Source organism: Bufo bufo, chromosome 3 (assembly GCF_905171765.1).
Source record: "Bufo bufo chromosome 3, aBufBuf1.1, whole genome shotgun sequence".
In the NCBI taxonomy this organism is placed as follows: Eukaryota; Metazoa; Chordata; class Amphibia; order Anura; family Bufonidae; genus Bufo; species Bufo bufo.
This window is the reverse complement of record NC_053391.1, coordinates 133,552,838-133,572,687: the sequence shown is the minus strand read 5'-3', so window position 1 is coordinate 133,572,687 and position 19,850 is coordinate 133,552,838. Positions and strand designations below refer to the sequence as shown.

General features: G+C 42.4%; 1 protein-coding gene across 1 annotated transcript; it reads right to left on the bottom strand.

Annotated features, from left to right (window-relative positions):
* Positions 1-948: 948 nt before the first annotated feature.
* LOC120993662 (fibrinogen-like protein 1-like protein) lies at positions 949-1,617 on the bottom strand. The gene has a single exon (XM_040422141.1). The coding sequence runs from the start codon at positions 1,615-1,617 to the stop codon at positions 949-951; it is 669 nt and encodes a 222-aa protein (XP_040278075.1).
* Positions 1,618-19,850: the final 18,233 nt, after the last annotated feature.

The window sequence follows — 19,850 nt, the reverse complement described above, 5'->3', positions numbered from 1 at the left end:
ACTGATTCTCTTAGCAAAATGCTGGTCACTTTCTTTAATTGACCCAGTCAATCTGCTAACATCTTGTATTGAAAAGCTCCAGCTGATAATAACGAGTCATGAATATTTATGAGCTCCTGACTCTCCCCGCCTACCTGCTGCTGATTGACAGTTATTTTCCATATGAATCAGCAGCAGGTGGGCAGGGGAGTGGCTATAGCTCTGAATTAAAAAAAGGCTGGACTCACTGACATCACGCTGGACTCAAATCAGCTCATTAGCATGTGGCATGTGGCATCTTTGTGTGTATATTATGAGGTAACCATCTGTCACACCAGTAAGTGAATACATCTAAGGCACTTTTTAGTAGTTAATGATTGTATATAATTAGTTAGATTATAATCAAATATCTACATGACAGGTTCCCTTTAAATGAAAACTTTTGCTAGATATGCCCAAATACATGAAAAAAAACATGCAAACACCTGTCAAAGATTCAGTATACTTCTACCATGGCAAACTGGGCATAGTCCAACTAGTTGTCCCACAGAATCTGGAAGCCATGTTGCCTCCACTCTATCCCACAGAGGACGTCAACTGACCCTGGTGCCTTCAAAGATCTCCAGCCTGACTGAGTTACCCTATTAATGTCCCGCTAGCCTATAAGCATGTGAGTTGCAAATAAGTCCTGATAGCGCAGGATAAACTGCAATTGTTGAGGTCTTCTAGTGGGGTAGTCTGTTGGCCCTAAGTATTATGGTCTATTGTATGGACCCTTTAATTATAAGAATGACTATAGATAATGGGTAGGTATTAAAATCCATTAAGACATTGTTGGCACTGATACGTACCATGGTTTCCATTTTTACAGGACCCATGAAAGCTATTACAGTATATGATAACAAGCAACGCATCTAGATCAAATAATTTTTAGTTCTGCAAGTCTAAATTAATAATTTTTTGAAAAAATTAATATATGCAGTAATCAGCTGGACGGATCATTATTGTGGATCCTTTACAAGTACCAGCACACAGTCCATACCATTGAATCCCATTTTTGTTGTTGAGCTTGGAAGCTAGGCAGGCAGCATACCACCATGCACCAGCATTGCTGGATGCACAGTTAGAAGAGTGGATATCTTGGTCTTTGTCCTTTGATGAGAACTTCATGTTATCATGTGTGGCTCCTGGCTGAACTGAAGACATGGAATCTCCTGCAGTGCCTGTATAGCTGCCCAGTCTCAATCTGTAGCCATTAACCTTATCTTCTATTCTAAAGTAGTTGTAATCAGCATATTTCTCTTCATTTTTATCATCCAGAATCACAAACCGCACCTGATAGACTTTCTGCTTAGTAATGTGATGGAGATACTCCAAGCCCAACCAGTAGTCCTTCTCCACATTACCAAAGCCATATTTGTAAGTGGTCCAAGATTCATCCCAGGTTATCTCTGAGTTGAAGCTATTGCGCTGAATGACAATCCAACCCCCACTCTCTGTAGTCATGTCACAGTACACAATCAGCGGGTGTAAGCCTGTAGGACGTATGACGTAGACACCACTGTCTTTGTACCGTGGGATTTCACTGCAGTCTTTCGGAAATTCTAAGAAGAAGTAATGTAGGTTAATAAAGTGCATTCAAACTTTGTGAAACTGAAATAGAATATCACAGTGAATGGATCTGATGGTGAACAGCCTGTCGGATCCGTCCTGCCGCTAGTGTGAAAGTAGCCTTAGATGCTGCAGTCGCTATTAATTGCGTCATCTAAGGGGTTAAACAGCCCAGATCTGCACTTCTGCTGGTCCAGACCATAAGAGCAGGAGCCGGACTTTTATATTAGAGCTAAGTCGACCACGCTCTCCACTCTCTGGATCTCTAAAGCACTTATTCCTGGCCATAGTAAAAGGCTGGTGGTTTAGGAATAAGGCACATTAATGACCGACATAGAAACCCGTATCGGTGGTTATTGAAGGGGTTCTCCAGGAATTAAGAAAATGAAAATGCTTAAATATTACATTAATATAAATATATTTCCAACTACCTTTTATTAGTTTAAATGGTTTGTTTTGTCTAGAGAGCAATCATTAGGAGAAATAAAATGACAGATGTCCTACCAGTACACACAAATTCTGTCCTAATCACACTGGAGGACAAGTTATTTCACAACTCTGACCTAAAGAGCTGCCTCATCCTCCTCTCCTACTTGTCAGGGATCATGACCCTGAATACAACTGATAAGATCTTTAGTGATTAGGACAGGCTTTGTATGGACTAATAGCATGGCGGCTATTTTATTTCCCCCTTAATGATTGCACCCCAAGACAAAACAAGCCATTATAACTAATGAAAGGTATTTGGGAATATGTTTACTATAAAGTAATATTTAAGTATTTTCAGTAATATTATTTTCTTAATTTAAGGGGGCTCGTTGGGTACCTATGTTGTCTTGCTGGTAATCCAACTCAGCCCTTTTTTTGATAAATCATGGGGCTTACCCAAATGTATACAAAGTGCTGAATATTGAACATACCTCCTTCCTTCACATTGTTATTTTAACCATCTGCAGACGAATAGATATATTAATTAGGTAATTCACTCATATACATAATTTCTTCCTTCAACTGCTATTAATTGCAGCATCTAAGGGGTTATGGACACGCCCCCTTAGCTGCAGCAGAAAATACACTCCCCTTGAGCTGTCAGCTTGTTATAAATCTAGTAGAGCAATGAATGGGGAGATCTCTGGATCCATGTGAGCTTTGTTAGAAAGAGACTGTCATGTACTATATGATGTCTGAATTTCCTTTCAAATTAGTCATGGGATAACACATTTAGAGGGGTTCCCTGGGAATTAAGAAAATGAAAATACTTAAATATTACTTTACTATAAATATATTCCCAAATAACTTTCATTAGTTAAAATGGCTCATTTTGTCTAGGGAGCAATCATTAGGAGAAATAAAATGGCCGCCGTTCTATTAGTACATACGGATCACCTGTCCTAATCACACAGCAATACAAGTTAGTTCACAACCCTGCTCAACACACAACTACTTTTGAGGGATTATGATACTGAATCAAGTTTATTATGATCTTCAGATGAATTTCTTTAGGAATGGAATTCATGCACAGAAATAGATTTCCATGTAGTATTTCACATTATCACTAAGAGATATATTTATCCTTGAAGTATTCATACCCCTTGAATATTTCCACACATAAACTTAAAAAAAATTCTACTGTGTGTAGATGCACCTACATGGATTATAGCCTAGTATTTCACATTACCACTCACAGATATAATTGTCCGCTACCCTGTGTATTGTAAGACACACATATGCTATTTTCCTAAACGTAAACAAAAAAAATAAAAATGAACTGTGTGGAGATGCCCTGACAAGGAGTTCGGACTAGTATTTCAGGCGTTTTCCCTGAGATTTCAAATGCTACCTTTAGATGGTAAAACACGTGTTGTACAATTTTGAGCTTATCCCCCCTCACAATTTTTTTTATTTCTGTTAAAATGGCAAACAAAAAAAATTATAATAAAGAAATGTCCTTGCAGGTAGCTGATTTTGAAGTTCTGGAGCTGCTACTGCTGTGTTATAAAGCAGTAATTGCAGCTACAACGTACTGCCAGGGACATCCAGCCTTAGCTCCTCACCTCTCACTCCCTGGCTGACAGCTTTCTCTGAACCTCTAATTCTAGCCTTTCCTTTCAATGCCCCTGGAAGTAGAATAGAAGCTTGATTGTAACTGTACACTGTCCCTAAGATCGTTTTCTGTCAGACACTGAAAGACCACTCCACCCTCAGTCACTGTTCAGGAACAGAATGATGTTCGGTTCGTTCCGCTAGGGCACCTCCTTGCCTGCTGCAGCACTGATTGACTCATCCAGACTAACTGTCAGTCTGGGAGCCAATTAGGGCAAGCTATCCTTCCCCCACTTCCTCTTAGGGTCATGTGAGCATTCTTCTTCTTCCTCCCTGGTGTTTTTCCCGCTGACGTGTCGTAATATGGTGCTGAGCACCGTTTTACTGCATTCATCCAAAACGAACAAAATTCAGAAAAATTCATAACGAATCCTGTTTTTTATGATCTGATTCCCTCATCTTTTTGATTGCTTTTATTAATTTTTTTGTGTGACGAATAAGCAAAAAACAGCAATTCTAGCTTAGTTTTTTTTCTTTGTTTTACGGCATTCACCATATGGGTTAAATTACATGATAATCATATAGACCAGATCGTTAACAGATGTGGTAATACCAAATATGTGGGGGGATTTTATTTTTGCATTGAAAAACTTTTTTTTTTCCAATGGAAAGTGTGTATTGGAAATTTTTTTTATTTAAAACTTTTTAAAACTTTTTTAACCATTTACGAGGGGACTAGTACTAGTACTAATGATGCAGTCCAGAATATCATACTGTCTGTGCTATAGTGACAATCACCAGCAGGCTGCACCAGAGAGGCTCAGTCTAACCAGGATACACTGAAGGCAGGCATAGGGCTTCCATTAGGCCCAAAACTACCATGATGACAAATAGGCACCCTACAATCGCATTTGTGGTGCCAATGTCTCCATTCGTCTAAACCACTTAGATGCTGCAGTCACTGTTGACTGTGGCATCTAAGGGGTAAAACAGCCTAGATCAGTGCTTCTGCTGATCCAGACCATAAGAGCAGGAGCCTGGCTTTAATGTTAGAGCTGAGCCCATGCTCTCCACTGCATAGATCTCTGCAGCACTTAATCCTGGCCACAGTAAAAGGCTGGTGGTCTAGAAATAAATACCATTAATGACTGCCGTAGAAACCCGTATCGATGGTCATTGAAGGGTTCTCTGGGAACTAAGAAAATGAAAATGCTTAAATATTTCTTTATGATAAATATATTCCCAAATACTTTTCATTAGTTTTAATGGTTCATTTTGTCTAGAGAGCAATCATTAGGAGTAAAAATTGGTCACCGTCCTATTAGTACACACAAAATCTGTCCTAATCACACAGGAGGACAAGTTACATCACAACTCTGAGCTAAAGAGCTGCCTCAACCTTCTCTCTGCTCTACTCATCATGGATTATGATCCTGAATACAGCTGATAAGATCTTCAGCCAAATCTCTGTGGGAATAGAGTTCATAGGGAGACAGCTGAAGCACACAGAAGAGAGGCATGGCAGACTGTGGTAATGTGTTGCTGTGGTAATGACTGCATACAAGTACTGATACTCATTACCTACATCCCCACCCTCCTCTCTGTACTTCATGTTCTCATGAACTGTATTTCTACACAGATTCAGCTGAAGATCATACCAGTTGTATTCAGGATTATAATCCCAAACAAATGAGCAGAGAGGAGGATGAGGCAGCTCTTCAGCTCACTGTTCTAAAGCAATTTGTCCTACTGTGTGATTAGGACAGGCTTTGTGTGAACTAATAGAATGGCAGCCTTTTTATTTCCCCTGATGATTTCTCCCCAGACAAAACAAGACATTATAACTAATGAACGTATTTGGGAATATATTTATTATAAATCACGGAAAAAAATATATAAAACATCCTGCACGATATGATAATAAATGTTGCGGATGTACATGGCTACATTTATACAATCACAGAAAATAATGCACTATAATAATATTATAGTGCATTATTTTCTGTGATTGAATATATTTATTATAAAGTAATATTTAAGTATTTTCACCTTGAAGGACCAGGCCATTTTTTGCAAATCTGACCAGTGTCACTTTATGTGTTAATAACTTTAAACCGCTTTTACTTATCCAGGCCATTCTGAGATAGTTTTTTCGTCACATATTGTACTTCATGACACTGGTAAAATGGAGTAAAAAAATATAATTTTTATTTCTAAAAAAATACCAAATTTATAAAAAAAAATAGAAAAATTAGCAAATTTCCAAATTTTTATTTTTCTACTTTTATAACAGATAGTAATACCTCCAAAAATAGCTATTATTTTACATTCCTCATATGTCTACTTCATGTTTGGATCATTTTGGGAATGACATTTTATTTTTTGGGGACGTTACATGGCTTAGAAGTTTAGAAGCAAATCTTGAAATTGTTCCGAAATTTTCAAAAACCCACTTTTTAAGGACCATTTCAGGACTGAAGTCACTTTGTGAGGCTTACATAATAGAAACCACCCAAAAATGACCCCATTCTATAAACTACACCCCTCAAGGTATTAAAAATAGATTTTCCATTTTAATCAATTTTTTCCAGTAACAAAGCAAGGGTGGTTTTTGGAAGGCAGATTTTGCTGGACTGGTTTATTTACACCATGTCCCATTTGAAGCCCTCCTGATGCACCCCAAGAGTAGAAAATCCATAAAAGTGACCCTATTTTGGAAACTACGGGTTAAGGTGGCAGTTTTGTTGGGACTATTTTTAGGGTACATATGATTTTTGGTTGCTCTATATTACATTTTTGTGAGGCAAGGTTACCAAAAATAGAAATTCTAAAATTTCATTTCCATTTGCCATAAACTGTTGAGGAACACCTAAAGGGTTAATAAAGTTTGTAAAATCAGTTTTGAATATCTTGAGGGGTGTAGTTTCTTAGATGGGGTCACTTTTATGGAGTTTCTACTCTAGGGGTGCATCAGGGGTTTCATCAAATGGGACATGGTGCCAAAAAAAAAGGCCATCAAAATCTGCCTTCCAGAAACCATACGGCGTTCCTTTCCTTCTGCACCCTGCCGTTTGGTCATACAGCAGTTTACGACCACATATGGGGTGTTTCTGTAAACTTCAGAATCAGGGTAATAAATATTAAGTTTTTGTAACGGTCACGTCCACACACACACAGGGGGAAGGGTAGTGACCACTGCGCTCCACCCTCACCCCTGGCCCTGCCTACTTCCCTCACGAGTCCTGATGACAGGGGACAACTGGACGGCAGTCCCTAACTTAGGATATGTGCAGGGAAGACAGACAAGACAAAATACGGAACATGAACGGACCGGGTCATAACCAAGAGAGCTACGCAGTACAACGGATTAAGCAAAGAATGGTCAGGAGAAGCCGGGGTCAAATACCAGGAGAGTAGCGAAGTACAAGAGGAGTCCTAAGAGAGTAGTCAGGTGGGAGCCGAGGTCACAATACCAGGATGGATGCGCAGTACAGGAGGAGCAGGCAGAGGATCGTCAGGGAACAGGATCAGGTAAGTATTCAGTAGTCCAAAAAATAGCCAGGAACCTAGAAATTAACAGGCAACCTGTGGCCAGCAGGCTGCCTGTATTTATAGTGGGGAGTGAGGGTCATGTGATGTGGCCAGCGTCACATGACCGGCAGACCAACCAGTCGAGCACCGAGTGATCAGCTCGGCGCTCAAGGCAGACTAGGAGCAGGGAGCCACCCTGGGAATGAGGTCAAGTCCTCGTTCCCAAAGCTAAGCAACAGGTCTGCGGGAAATGGGGGACCGAGTGCACCTTCGGAACCCCGTGACAGTTTTGTTTGGCACCGTTTTTATTTTATTTTTTTGACGGTGTTCATAGGGTATTTTTATATAGCAGATTCTTACGGACGCGGCGATACCTAATATGTCTACTTTTTATTTATTTATTTAGGTTTTACACTATATTATCCTTTTATAAACAAAAAAAAACATCTTAGTATCTCCATAGTCTAAGAGTCAGTTTTTTGTTTTTTTTAGCCGATTATCTTAGGTAGGGGCTCATTTTTTGTGGGATGAGAGGACGGTTTTATTGGCACTATTTTAGGGGGCATATGACTTTTTGATCGCTTGCTATTACACTATTTGTGATGTAAGGTGACAACAAAAATACCTTTTTTGCATCGTTTTTATTTTATTTTTTTGACCGTGTTCATCTTAGGGGTTAGGTCATGGGGTATTTTTATAGAGCAGATTCTTACGGATGCAGCGATACCTAATATGTAAACTTTTTTTTATTTATTTTAGTTTTACAAAATAATATTTTTTAAACATTTTTTTTTTGTTTTAGTGTCTCAAGTCTGAGAACCATAGTTTTTTTTTTCCGATTGTCAGTGGCTAAATGGAATAAAAATTAGGGAAGGGGATTATAAATTTAGTACTCCATGGAAGTGTGGTACTCCCTGAAGCAACCAATAATGCAGAGGCCCGGATGATCGGGGCACGTGTCACACTGAGTGGTGGTGTCCTTCCGTATCCCCCTCCTGTGACACACTCTGCACCTTTTTTGGGTCTGTCCCTTCTTTCCAGTATGGGGGACCACACCTGGAAAGTGTTGGCCAGGGACGACCCGGGCACCTACAGTTCCCGAGGTACTCCGGCCTGCTCTTTCACGGTCAGAAAAGATCAGGGCCTTGAGGACTGCCTCATAGAACTGGAGGAATTTCCCTGTGTTGCCAGCGTTCCGGGACAGCACAAAAGAGCCCGGGTTTTGCGCATGGCATTATATGGCTTGAGCACTTGATCAGAGAGATCAACTACTCCCATATACCGATTGTAGTCGACAATACAATCGGGCTTGAGGACTGTTGCCTCGCACAGGGACAGGGGTGATGCCGTTAGCATGAATTGTGGACAGTTCAAGGACATCCCTCTTGTCCTTATATCTGACCAGCAACAGGTTTCTACTGGTAAGGGCACAGGTCTCACCCCTGGGAATAGGTACCTGGAGGCGGTGGGTAGGGATGCCGCGTTGATTTTTCCGCACAGTCCCACAAGCGGACGTGGATCTGGCGGCGAGGGACTGGAACAAGGGGATACTAGTATAAAAGTTATCCACGTACAAGTGGTAACCCTTATCTAGCAGTGGGTGCATAAGGTCCCACACAAGTTTCCCGCTAACACCCAGAGTGGGGGGACATTCTGGGGGTTCAATACGGGAATCTCGCCCCTCGTACACACAAAACTTGTAAGTGTACCCTGAGGTACTCTCACAAAGTTTGTACAGCTTCACGCCATACCTCGCCCACTTAGAGGGAACATACTGGCGGAAAATGAGTCTCCCCTTGAAAGCAATGAGAGACTCATCAACCGCGACCTCCCTTCCAGGTACATAGGCCTCCAAAAATTTGGCCCCAAAGGGATCGATGACCGGCCTGATTTTGTACAGGCGCTCATAGGCAGGATCACCTTCTGGGGGACATGCTGCATTATCTGCATAATGCAGGCATTTCCAGATGGCCTCAAACCGGGTACGTGTCATGGCCGTACTGTAAAGTGGGGTCTGGTAGAGGACGTCCCCACTCCAGTAATGCCTGACACTGGGTTTTTTAACTAGGCCCATGTGCAGTACGAGGCCCCAAAACGTCCTCATCTCGGCTCATCTCGGCTGCACTGACCGGAGTCCAGCCACCGGCCCTGTTGGGCGAACACGTTCGTTTGCTTCACCATCAGGTTCACAAAGTCTAAAATAGTCATATTCAGTGAAGCCCACTGTGGGAATCTGGATTCCTGGTTGGCCAACAAAATCAGGAATCGTACTAGTGTGGGCCACAGGGTCCCTAGCATGGCGGTCCCCGCCGCCTTGGGGACTCATCATCATCGCTAGATGATGAGGACGCGGATGACAAAAGGAAAATGGGGTCATCCTCGTCCTCACTGGGCTCTCGGAGTCGGAGGCAAGCTGGGTGTATTCCTCCTCGGCCGAGAACATCCAGCGGGCCATAGGGGAGTGTGTGTGTGTGTGCGTGCGTGGAATTCTTTATTTAGTGTGCGTGTGTGTGGGGGCACGGGTGTTCGCAGACTTTGCCCTAAAACTAACAAAAAAAAAAAAAGGCCAAAAAATGTGAAAAAATAAAATATAAAAATTCTAACTCGCTGATCAGCGGTGGGGTGTGCAATGCGCGAACTGTGGCCGGACGCTAAGAAAGCCGGCCACAGTCAGCGTACGCATAAAAAATAAATAAAACTGCTTGCGCCCCAAAAAATGTGGGGGGGAAGGGCGGGGCAGGGGGGAAAGCTGCAGCACCCCTGGGGGGTCTAGGGTCACACAGTGCTGTGCTGTGGACCCCAAACACTCTTTTTTTTTTTCCACTAACTTTCCCTTAATATGCCTGCCTAAGCTAACCTGTCCCTAACCTTACCCTAAATACCTTTTAGTGCCAGATGGCACTGTGGAGAGTCAGAAGGGGGTGCTGGCTCTGGAGATCCGCTGCAATAATTTGAACCTCCCGCCCGCCCCTGCAGCCAATCAGAGCCGATCCTGAGAGGTGATGTCACCATCACCTGTCAGGATTGCACGATGGTGATTGGTGGTGTATTATCACACCACCGATCACCATCCTGTTCCGGGTTATCGGGTTCCCAGAGACCCGAATAACCCAGAAACGCAGCAAACCGCAGGTCTGAATTGACCTGCGGTTTGCTGCGATCACCGACACGGGGGATCACAGGACCCCCCCCCCCCGCGCAGGCACCTTGTTCCGATCACCGCCCGCCGCGCGGCGGGGATCGGAACTACACATGACGTACCGGTATGTCATGTGTCCTTAGGTACCGGGACATCATGACGTACCGATACGTCATGTGCCCCCAAGAGGTTAAGGGGGCTTGTTGGGTATCTATGTTGTATTGCTGGTAATGCAACTCAGCCCTTTTTTTGATAAATCATGGGGCTTAGATCATACGAGTGTATTCCTGTAGTGCAGCGGCGGCATGAAGCCCACGGCGTCATAGCAACCAATGTTGCATTCGGTCTTACCCAAATGTATAGAAAATTCTGAATACTGAACATACCTCCTTCCTTCACATTGTTGTTTTGACCATCTGCAGACAAATAGATATATTAATTAGGTAGTTCACTCATATACATAATCATTATAAACATAAACACATTAACCCATTACCATATTAATGAAAATGTGGTGATTTCGTTCAACGGGTGTACTTTAAAGGGTTTGTCCCACAAAAAATATTCTACCGTTTTCAAAACAGCACCTGGATCTGAATTCTTTTGTAAGTGCATGTAATTAAAAATTTAGCATAGCCACTGAGTTATTTAATAAAATGTATCTGTATAGCGCCACCTGCTGCTTGTTTTTCTTATTTCTTTGTCCTGCTCACTGAGGTGGCCACACATGATCAGTTTCTTCCTTCAACTGCATCCTGAGTTGTGATAGGGAGAGCTGAGACACGCCCCCTGAGCTGAAGCAGAAAAGACACTCCCCTTGAGCTGTCAGCTTGACATAAATCTAGCAGAGCAATAAATGGGGAGATCTCTGGATCCATGCGAAGTACAGAGCTTTGTTAGAAAGAGACTGCCATGTGCTATAATGATGTCTGATTTTCCTTTTTTACATTAGTCATAGGATAACCCATTTAACCACTTCACATCCGGCCCATTTCCCCCTTCCTGACAGAGCCGAAGGCCGAATGCACACGGCCGTGGAACACGGACGTAAGCGGTCCGTGGCATCCTGGCCTGGCATCCTGCTGACAGCAGGAGCGCATGGCATCATTGGTTGCTATGACGCTGCGCGCTTCATGCCGCCACTGCACTACAGTAATACACTCGTATGATCTACGAGCCATATGCCTTTTTGATCGCTTGGTGTTGCACTTTATGTGATGTTAGGTGACAAAAATTATTTTTTTTGTATGGTGTTCGCCTGTGGGGTTAGGTCATGTGATATTTTTATAGAGCTTTTTCCTACGGATGCAGAAATACCTAATATGTCAACTTTTTTTTATTTATTTGACTTTAACACAATAATAGCAGTTTTGAAGAAAAAAAAACGTATTTTAGTGTCTCCATTGTCTGAGAGACATAGTTTTTTTTATTTTTTGACCGATTGTCTTAGGTAAAGTCTAATTTTTTGCGGGATGAGGTGACTGTTTTATTGGTACTATTTTGGGGGGCATATGTCTTTTTAATCGCTTGGTATTGCAATTTTTGCGATGTAAGGTAACAACAAATAGCTTTTTTGGCACTGTTTTAGGGGTTGGGTCATGTGATATTTTTATAGAGCTGGTTGTTACGGATGCGGCGATACCTAATATGTATACTTTTTTTCATTTATTTCACTTTAATACAATAATAGCATTTTTGAAACAAAAAAATGATGTTTTAATGTCTCCATGTTCTGAGAGCTATCGTTTTTTTTATTTTGTTAGCAATTTTATGTAGGGGCTAATTTTTTTTAGGATGAGGTGACGGTTTTATTGGTACCATTTTTGATCACTTGGAGTTGCACTTTTTGTGATGTAAGGTGACAAAAATGGCTTTTTTTGACACAGTTTTTATATTTTTTTATGGTGTTTATTGGACGGGGTGGCTCATGTGATATATTTATAGAGCCAGTCGTTACGGACGCAGCAATACCAAATATGTCTATTTTATTTATTTTTGTTCTATTTTTAACAATTTTTTAAATTACCTAATTGGGGAATTCATTTCTTTTACATGTGAAACTTTTTTTTTTTTTACACTTTGCGTCCCCATAAGGTCATACAAGACCTCTGGGGGACATTCACCTTCACTTTATTTATTTTTTTCACTATTGATTTCTCCTGTAACTGGGGCTAACATACACTGCTCAAAAAAATAAAGGGAACACAAAAATAACACATCCTAGATCTGAATTAATTAAATATTCTTCTGAAATACTTTGTTCTTTACATAGTTGAATGTGCTGACAACAAAATCACACAAAAAAAAAAAAATTGAAATCACATTTTTTAACCCATGGAGGTCTGGATTTGGAGTCACCCTCAAAATTAAAGTGGAAAAACACACTACAGGCTGATCCAACTTTGATGTAATGTCCTTAAAACAAGTCAAAATGAGGCTCAGTAGTGTGTGTGGCCTCCACGTGCTCCTGATGAGGTGGCGGACGGTCTCCTGAGGGATCTCCTCCCAGACCTGGACTAAAGCATCTGCCAACTCCTGGACAGTCTGTGGTGCAACGTGACGTTGGTGGATAGAGCGAGACGTGATGTCCCAGATGTGCTCCATTGGATTCAGGTCTGGGGAATGGGCGGGCCAGTCCATAGCATCAATGCCTTCGTCTTGCAGGAACTGCTGACACACTCCAGCCACATGAGGTCTAGCATTGTCTTGCATTAGGAGGAACCCAGGGCCAACCGCACCAGCATATGGTCTCACAAGGGGTCTGAGGATCTCATCTCGGTACCTAATGGCAGTCAGGCTACCTCTGGCGAGCACATGGAGGGCTGTGCGGCCCTCCAAAGAAATGCCACCCCACACCATTACTGACCCAATGCCAAACCGGTCATGCTGGAGGATGTTGCAGGCAGCAGAACGTTCTCCACGGCGTCTCCAGACTCTGTCACGTCTGTCACATGTGCTCAGTGTGAACCTGCTTTCATCTGTGAAGAGCACAGGGCGCCAGTGGCGAATTTGCCAATCTTGGTGTTTTCTGGCAAATGCCAAACGTCCTGCACGGTGTTGGGCTGTAAGCACAACCCCCACCTGTGGATGTCGGGCCCTCATATCACCCTTATGGAGTCTGTTTCTGACCGTTTGAGCAGACACATGCACATTTGTGGCCTGCTGGAGATCATTTTGCAGGGCTCTGGCAGTGCTCCTCCTGTTCCTCCTTGCACAAATGCGGAGGTAGCGGTCCTGCTGCTGGGTTGTTGCCCTCCTACGGCCCCCTCCACGTCTCCTGATGTACTGGCCTGTCTCCTGGTAGCGCCTCCATGCTCTGGACACTACGCTGACAGACACAGCAAACCTTCTTGCCACAGCTCGCATTGATGTGCCATCCTGGATAAGCTGCACTACCTGAGCCACTTTTGTGGGTTGTAGACTCCGTCTCATGCTACCACTAGAGTGAAAGCACCGCCAGCATTCAAAAGTGACCAAAACATCAGCCAGGAAGCATAGGAACTGAGAAGTGGCCGGTGGTCACCACCTGCAGAACCATTCCTTTATTGGGGGTGTCTTGCTAATTGCCTATAATTTCCACCTGTTGTCTATCCCATTTGCACAACAGCATGTGAAATTGATTGTCACTCAGTGTTGCTTCCTAAGTGGACAGTTTGATTTCACAGAAGTGTGATTGACTTGGTGTTACATTGTGTTGTTTAAGTGTTCCCTTTATTTTTTTGAGCAGTGTAGTAGCTCCAGTTGCAGGGGAAATACAGCCTCCAGAGAGGCTGTACAGCATAATACAACGCTGTACAGCCTCAGTGCAGGGCTGATCGAGGTCTGTAGAAGACCCGACAGCTCCTGCCCTCTCCTGGCCCCGGTGGTCGCATAGTGCTTCGTGATCTGTATACACAGCGCTCGCTGAGTGCTGTGTATGCAGCGATCTAGAAGGCAGAGACACCCGGGAACTATCCCTGCTTTCTCTCAGGGGTGGCATGCTGTAACTGACAGCAGGCCCCCCGCTCAGCAGCTGCACGATTAGCGTGCAGCTGCCTTCTCTGAATGGACTTTCCAGAACGTCCATTCAGAGATAAACATCCACCTATAGGATGTTTATATCCTATGGGCGGATGTGAAGTGGTTAAAGGGGTTCTCTGGGAAGAAAATGAAAATACTTAAATATTACCTTATTATAAATATATTCCCAAATACCTTTTATTAGTTGTAATGGCTCGTTTTGTCTAGGGAGCAATCATCAGGGAAAACAAAATGGCCGGCGTCCTATAAGTACACACAAAACCTGTCCTAAACAGCAGGACAAGTTACTTCACAAAACTGAGGTAAAGACCTGCCTCATCCTCCTCTCTGCTCTGCGTGTCAGGGATTATGATCCTGAATACAGTTTAATATGATCTTCAGCTGAATCTCTGTAGGAACGGAGTTCATGAGGAGATATGAAGTACAGAGAGGATGGTGGGGATGTGGTAATGAGCAGCAGCACTTGTATGCAGTCTCCATTACCACAGCCCCACATTACCACATCCTATCCTGTCTGTCCTCTGTACTTCATGACTCCTCAGGGACTCCATTCCTACAGAGATTCAGCTAAAGTGCTTATCAGCTGTATTCAAGACTATAATCCCTGTCAAGTAGAGCAGAGAGGAGGATGAGGCAGACCTTTAACTCAGTGTTGTAAAGTAACTTGTCCTTCTCTGTCGTTAGGACAATGTGTACTAATAGGACAGTGGCCATTTTATTTTTCCTAATGATTACTCCCCAGACAAAACGAGCCATCATAGCTAATGAAAGGCATTTGGGAATATATTTATAAAAAGTAATATTTAAAGGGCATGCCCAGGTTCAGAGCTGAACCTGCACATAACCCCTTCTTCACCCCTCCAGCCTCTCTGAATGGAGCATCGGAGCATTTCTTCATATCAGGTGACCTACCAGGCTTTCTTACAGTATGCTAGGCGGAAGTTTCTGCCTAGCAGTGTTCCTGGTCATGTCACCGGCACTAATGGGCAGCCTTTAGCGCTGCCCTAGCCTGTAAAACAGCCTAGGGCAGCGCTAAAGACTGCCCATTAGTGCTGGTGATATTAACAGGAACACTGCTAGGTGGAAGCCTCCGACTAGCAATGTAAAAATGTAAACAAACAGCCCTTGACCTGCATGAAATACTCCGATGCTCCACTCAGAGGGACTGAAGGGGTGAAGAACAGGCTATGTCCGGGTTCAGCTCTGAACCTGCACAACCCCTTTACCGTATTTTCATTTTTTTAATTCCCGGAGAACCCCTTTCAGTCTGGTTTTACTAGGAAAGTAAAAAACAAAACACATACTATTCTCATCAAAATTGTCCCCCCGTTTTGGATTCCTGCGGTGACGAGTTGATACTGTGCACACGAGGGCCAAGATGCACAAGCAGTAGAAAATGTCTAAAAATGACAAAGAGAAGATACATGACACTATATATAAAAGTGCAAGACAAACGAATAAGAAGTTATTTCTAGAATGTTATCTTACATCACACATCATAGCAGAATCATATCTTGTCTTTTGTTTACCCAGGGCAAACATTCAGTTTTCTGCCCTGGTAATGGAGGTCTAAGTGTATGTGGATCTTACCACACTGTTTCTGCCCTGTGTGAAAACCCCTTTCAGTAAACTAGTGGCCTGCTCTGTACAAGATAGTCTGTAATCAGCGTCTCCCGTTCACTCACCCATTTCGTCTTCTTGTCTGCTTCTTCTGTACTATAAAAACATTAATATCCTTACAATCTCCTCACTACCTTATCAACTAAAGCTAAATCTGTTGCCTAACCAATTAAAAACGTGCAAAGTCCACATGTGTTTTGAAAGTATGAGGTTGGGTTAACATGTTCAGGTTTATTCATGCAGTTTTTGCATCCAAAGCCAGAAAGGGATCTTAAATGTAGGACATATATAAAGAAAATGCTGAGTCTTTTCCTCTTTTTTGAATCCACGTCAGGCTTTGGCTTCAAAAACTACATTAAAACTGAACCTCTCATACATCAAGCAACCATAAAGCAAAAAACTACCAACAGGTGAACTAGTTAATACATATATCCCACCTCTGACCAGGTATTATTGATAATCTATAGCATGTGGACAGTCAGTTCTTGATGTTGATGTGTTGGAAGAAAGAAAAATGGGTAAGCAATGAACGACTTTGACACGGGCCTAATTTTGAAGGCCAGACAACTGGGCTAGAGCATCTCCAAAATGAGGGGTCCTCTTGGGTGTTCTGCGTATGCAGTGGTCAGTACCTGGTCCAAAGCTCACTGATGTGTGTGGGTAGTGAGCGCTAGTCCATCTGATCCAATTCTGCAGAGGAGATACTATAGCACAAACTGCTGAAAAGTTACATTAAATATGATAGGAAGGAGTAAGAACACCAATGCTTCGCAGCTTGCTGTGTAAGGGCCTGCATTGACACAGACCGGTCAGAGTGCCCATTTTGACCCATGTCCATCACTAGAATCACCTACAGTGGGAATATGAGCATCAGAACTGAATCATGAAAGAAGGTGGCCTAATTTGATAATTTCAGGTCATTTAGTGCAAAGGAAAATTTTTAGTAATTTAATCTTTCTCTAGCTATGCTCCTTTAAATATGTAGGAAACATTGTTTCATTTTTGAAAATAAAAATGAAATAAGGAAAACACCTATGTATCTCTTTCTTTTTAACTTAAAGCATGCCTACACTTTCAGATGACATTTCAAGATATGCAGTCATGTGCGCATATATGCACCTATAACGCTATATCTGACCATTATATGACATACATGCTGCATTTTCAGCAGTGTTCTCTCTGCTTGCTACATTGACAATTCTCAGACTTCCTGAGCTATGGGTGTAGACTAGCTGCTATGATGTCTCCCATTGAGCACACATGAAAAAACAGGAAATTCTGCTTCCTAACTCACCCTAATACACTCAGAATCACTGAGATGCATTATGAAAGACATTGGCTTTCAGTTTGTGAGATCCGTTCAGGGCTCTCACAAGTGGTCCAAAATGGATCAGTTTTGCCCTAATGCATTCTGAATGGAAAATGATCCGCTCAGAATGCATCAGTTTGCCTCCGATACAGCTCAATTCCGCTCTGGAGGCGGACACCAAAACACTGCCCGCAGCGTTTTGCTGTCCGCTTGATGAAACTGAGCCAAACGGATCCGTCCTGGCACACAATGTAAGTCAATGGGGACGGATCAGTTTTCTCTGACACAATAACAACCGGATCCGTCTCCCATTGACTTTCAATGAAGTTTATGACGGATCCATCTTGGCTATGTTACAGATAATACAAACTGATCCATTCATGACGGATGCATGCGGTTGTATTATTGTAATGGATCAGTTTTTTCAGATCCATGACGGATGCGCCCAAAACGCGAGTGTGAAAATAGCCTAATACCTGTAGCTTCTGCAGCTTTTCTCTCTGAGCTTTTGTCTCTTTCACGGCAGCTCACTCCTCCTTCCACCCCATAGACTGAATCACTCAGTGAGAGAAAGTCAATCTTGATCTCTTAAGCTGAATTTAGCTGAGAATTCAGAGTGAATGCTAATTTAGGAAGCAGGAGGGAAAAGGAGCTTGATAAGTGGTGAAAAATGTATTTTTCTCTGATAAGATATATCATGCAAGGTTTTTTGTATTAGTTTGTACTATTGAATGGTCAGTTGAATGGTTAGTGACTAGAAATAAGAAAAATGATTCAAAATGAAATTAACTCATTTAGAGTTTCCCAAAAATGAACGGCATCCAATATTTTACATATCTCAATAGTGAGCACAACAGTGCAGGGAATATGAAGACATGGGTTACATTACCCCGGTTGGGCCTTGGCCAGCAGGCTTACCCTTAATTCCTTGCAGTCAGCTTTACAGGCAATCAGGAAGGACAATATAGACATGCCAAATATACTCTGTATGGTTTCAAGCTGATTTGCCATTGCAGCTTGTCCAATGATGTGCCAGGACATGGGACGTATCTGTCACAGACACGGCAATTTAGACAAACAATACAATTTTAGGGTCTTATAAGGACAGTGTTAGGGATTGGGAAGATATATTTTAGTTGGGTGCTTTTATTTATTATTAAAGCGCCATTCATTCCTTGGCGCTGTACATATGATAAGGGGTATGCATACATAATAAAAAACAAACAAAAAAGACAAGTATTTGAATTGGTACAGAAGGAGAAGGGAGAAGGATACAGCAGGTGAGGGTAAAGGTGGTCATAGCGGTCTAGTGGCAGCAGGGTTACTGTAGGTTGTAGGCTTGTCTGAAGAGTTGGGTTTTCAGGTTTCTTTTGAAGGTTTCCACAGTAGGTGAGAGTCTGATATGTTGTGGTAGAGAGTTCCAGGGTACGGGTGCTGCACGGGAGAAATCTTGGAGGTGACTGTGGGAATAGGAGATAAGAGGAGAGTAGAGGCGGAGGTCTAGTGAGGATCAGAGATTGCGGGAGATCAGGTCACAGATGTATTTAGAGGACATGTTGTAGACAGCCTTGTATGTCATGTTTTGTACTGGATTCTCTGGGCAATGGGGAGCCAGCTATTGGCAGAGATAAGAGGCAGGAGAGTAACAGGAGGAGAGGTAGATTAGTCGAGGATTCATTGGAGGGGTGTGAGAGTGCTAGATGGGAGACCATAAAAGAGGATGTTACAGTAGGCGGGGGATGATGAGGGCGTGTACAGGCATTTTTCATACTCAGGATTGGGGCATGTGCGGATCCGAGAGATATTTTTGAGTTGGAGGTGGCAGGAGGTGAAAAGGGATTGGATGTGCGGTTTGAAGGACAGAGCAGAATCAAAGGTTACCCTAAGGGTTCATGTACACGAACATATTTTTGGTCTGCATTTTCTGTGAATTGGATGCGGAGCCATTGATTTCAATGGGTCCGCAAAAATGTGGACAGCAGAAAAAAAGACAGAGCATGTCCTATTCTTGTCCATTTTGCAGACAAGAATAGGCATTGTTACAATGGATCCGCAAAAAAAAAAAAATGGATGCCATGCGGACATCATCTGTATTTTTTGCAGATTCGCCAAAACCAGAAAATACATGAATACACCCTAAGCCAATGGACTTGGTTGACCGAGGAGAGTGTGCAGCCATTGACGGTGATAGAAAGGTCTGATGAGGGTGCTGAGTGAGATGGGGGAAAAATTATAAATTCTGTTTTATCTATGAAAAACAAGGGTAAGCAGGCACACTCTAATCTGGGTACAAACAAGTATTTTATTTGTAGTAAAATAAGATGGGTCGAGGTATAAAATTAATAAATATAGAGATGGTAGAGATAAAGAATATAGAGTTAATTTAAAAGGTAGTCTTTTAGTAGAAAAATATGAGTAGTGGGTGATCACCCACTACTCATATTTTTCTACTAAAAGACTACCTTTTAAATTAACTCTATTTTCTTTATCTCTACCATCTCTATATTTATTAATTTTATACCTCGACCCATCTTATTTTACTACAAATAAAATACTTGTTTTTACCCAGATTAGAGTGTGCCTGCTTACCCTTGTTTT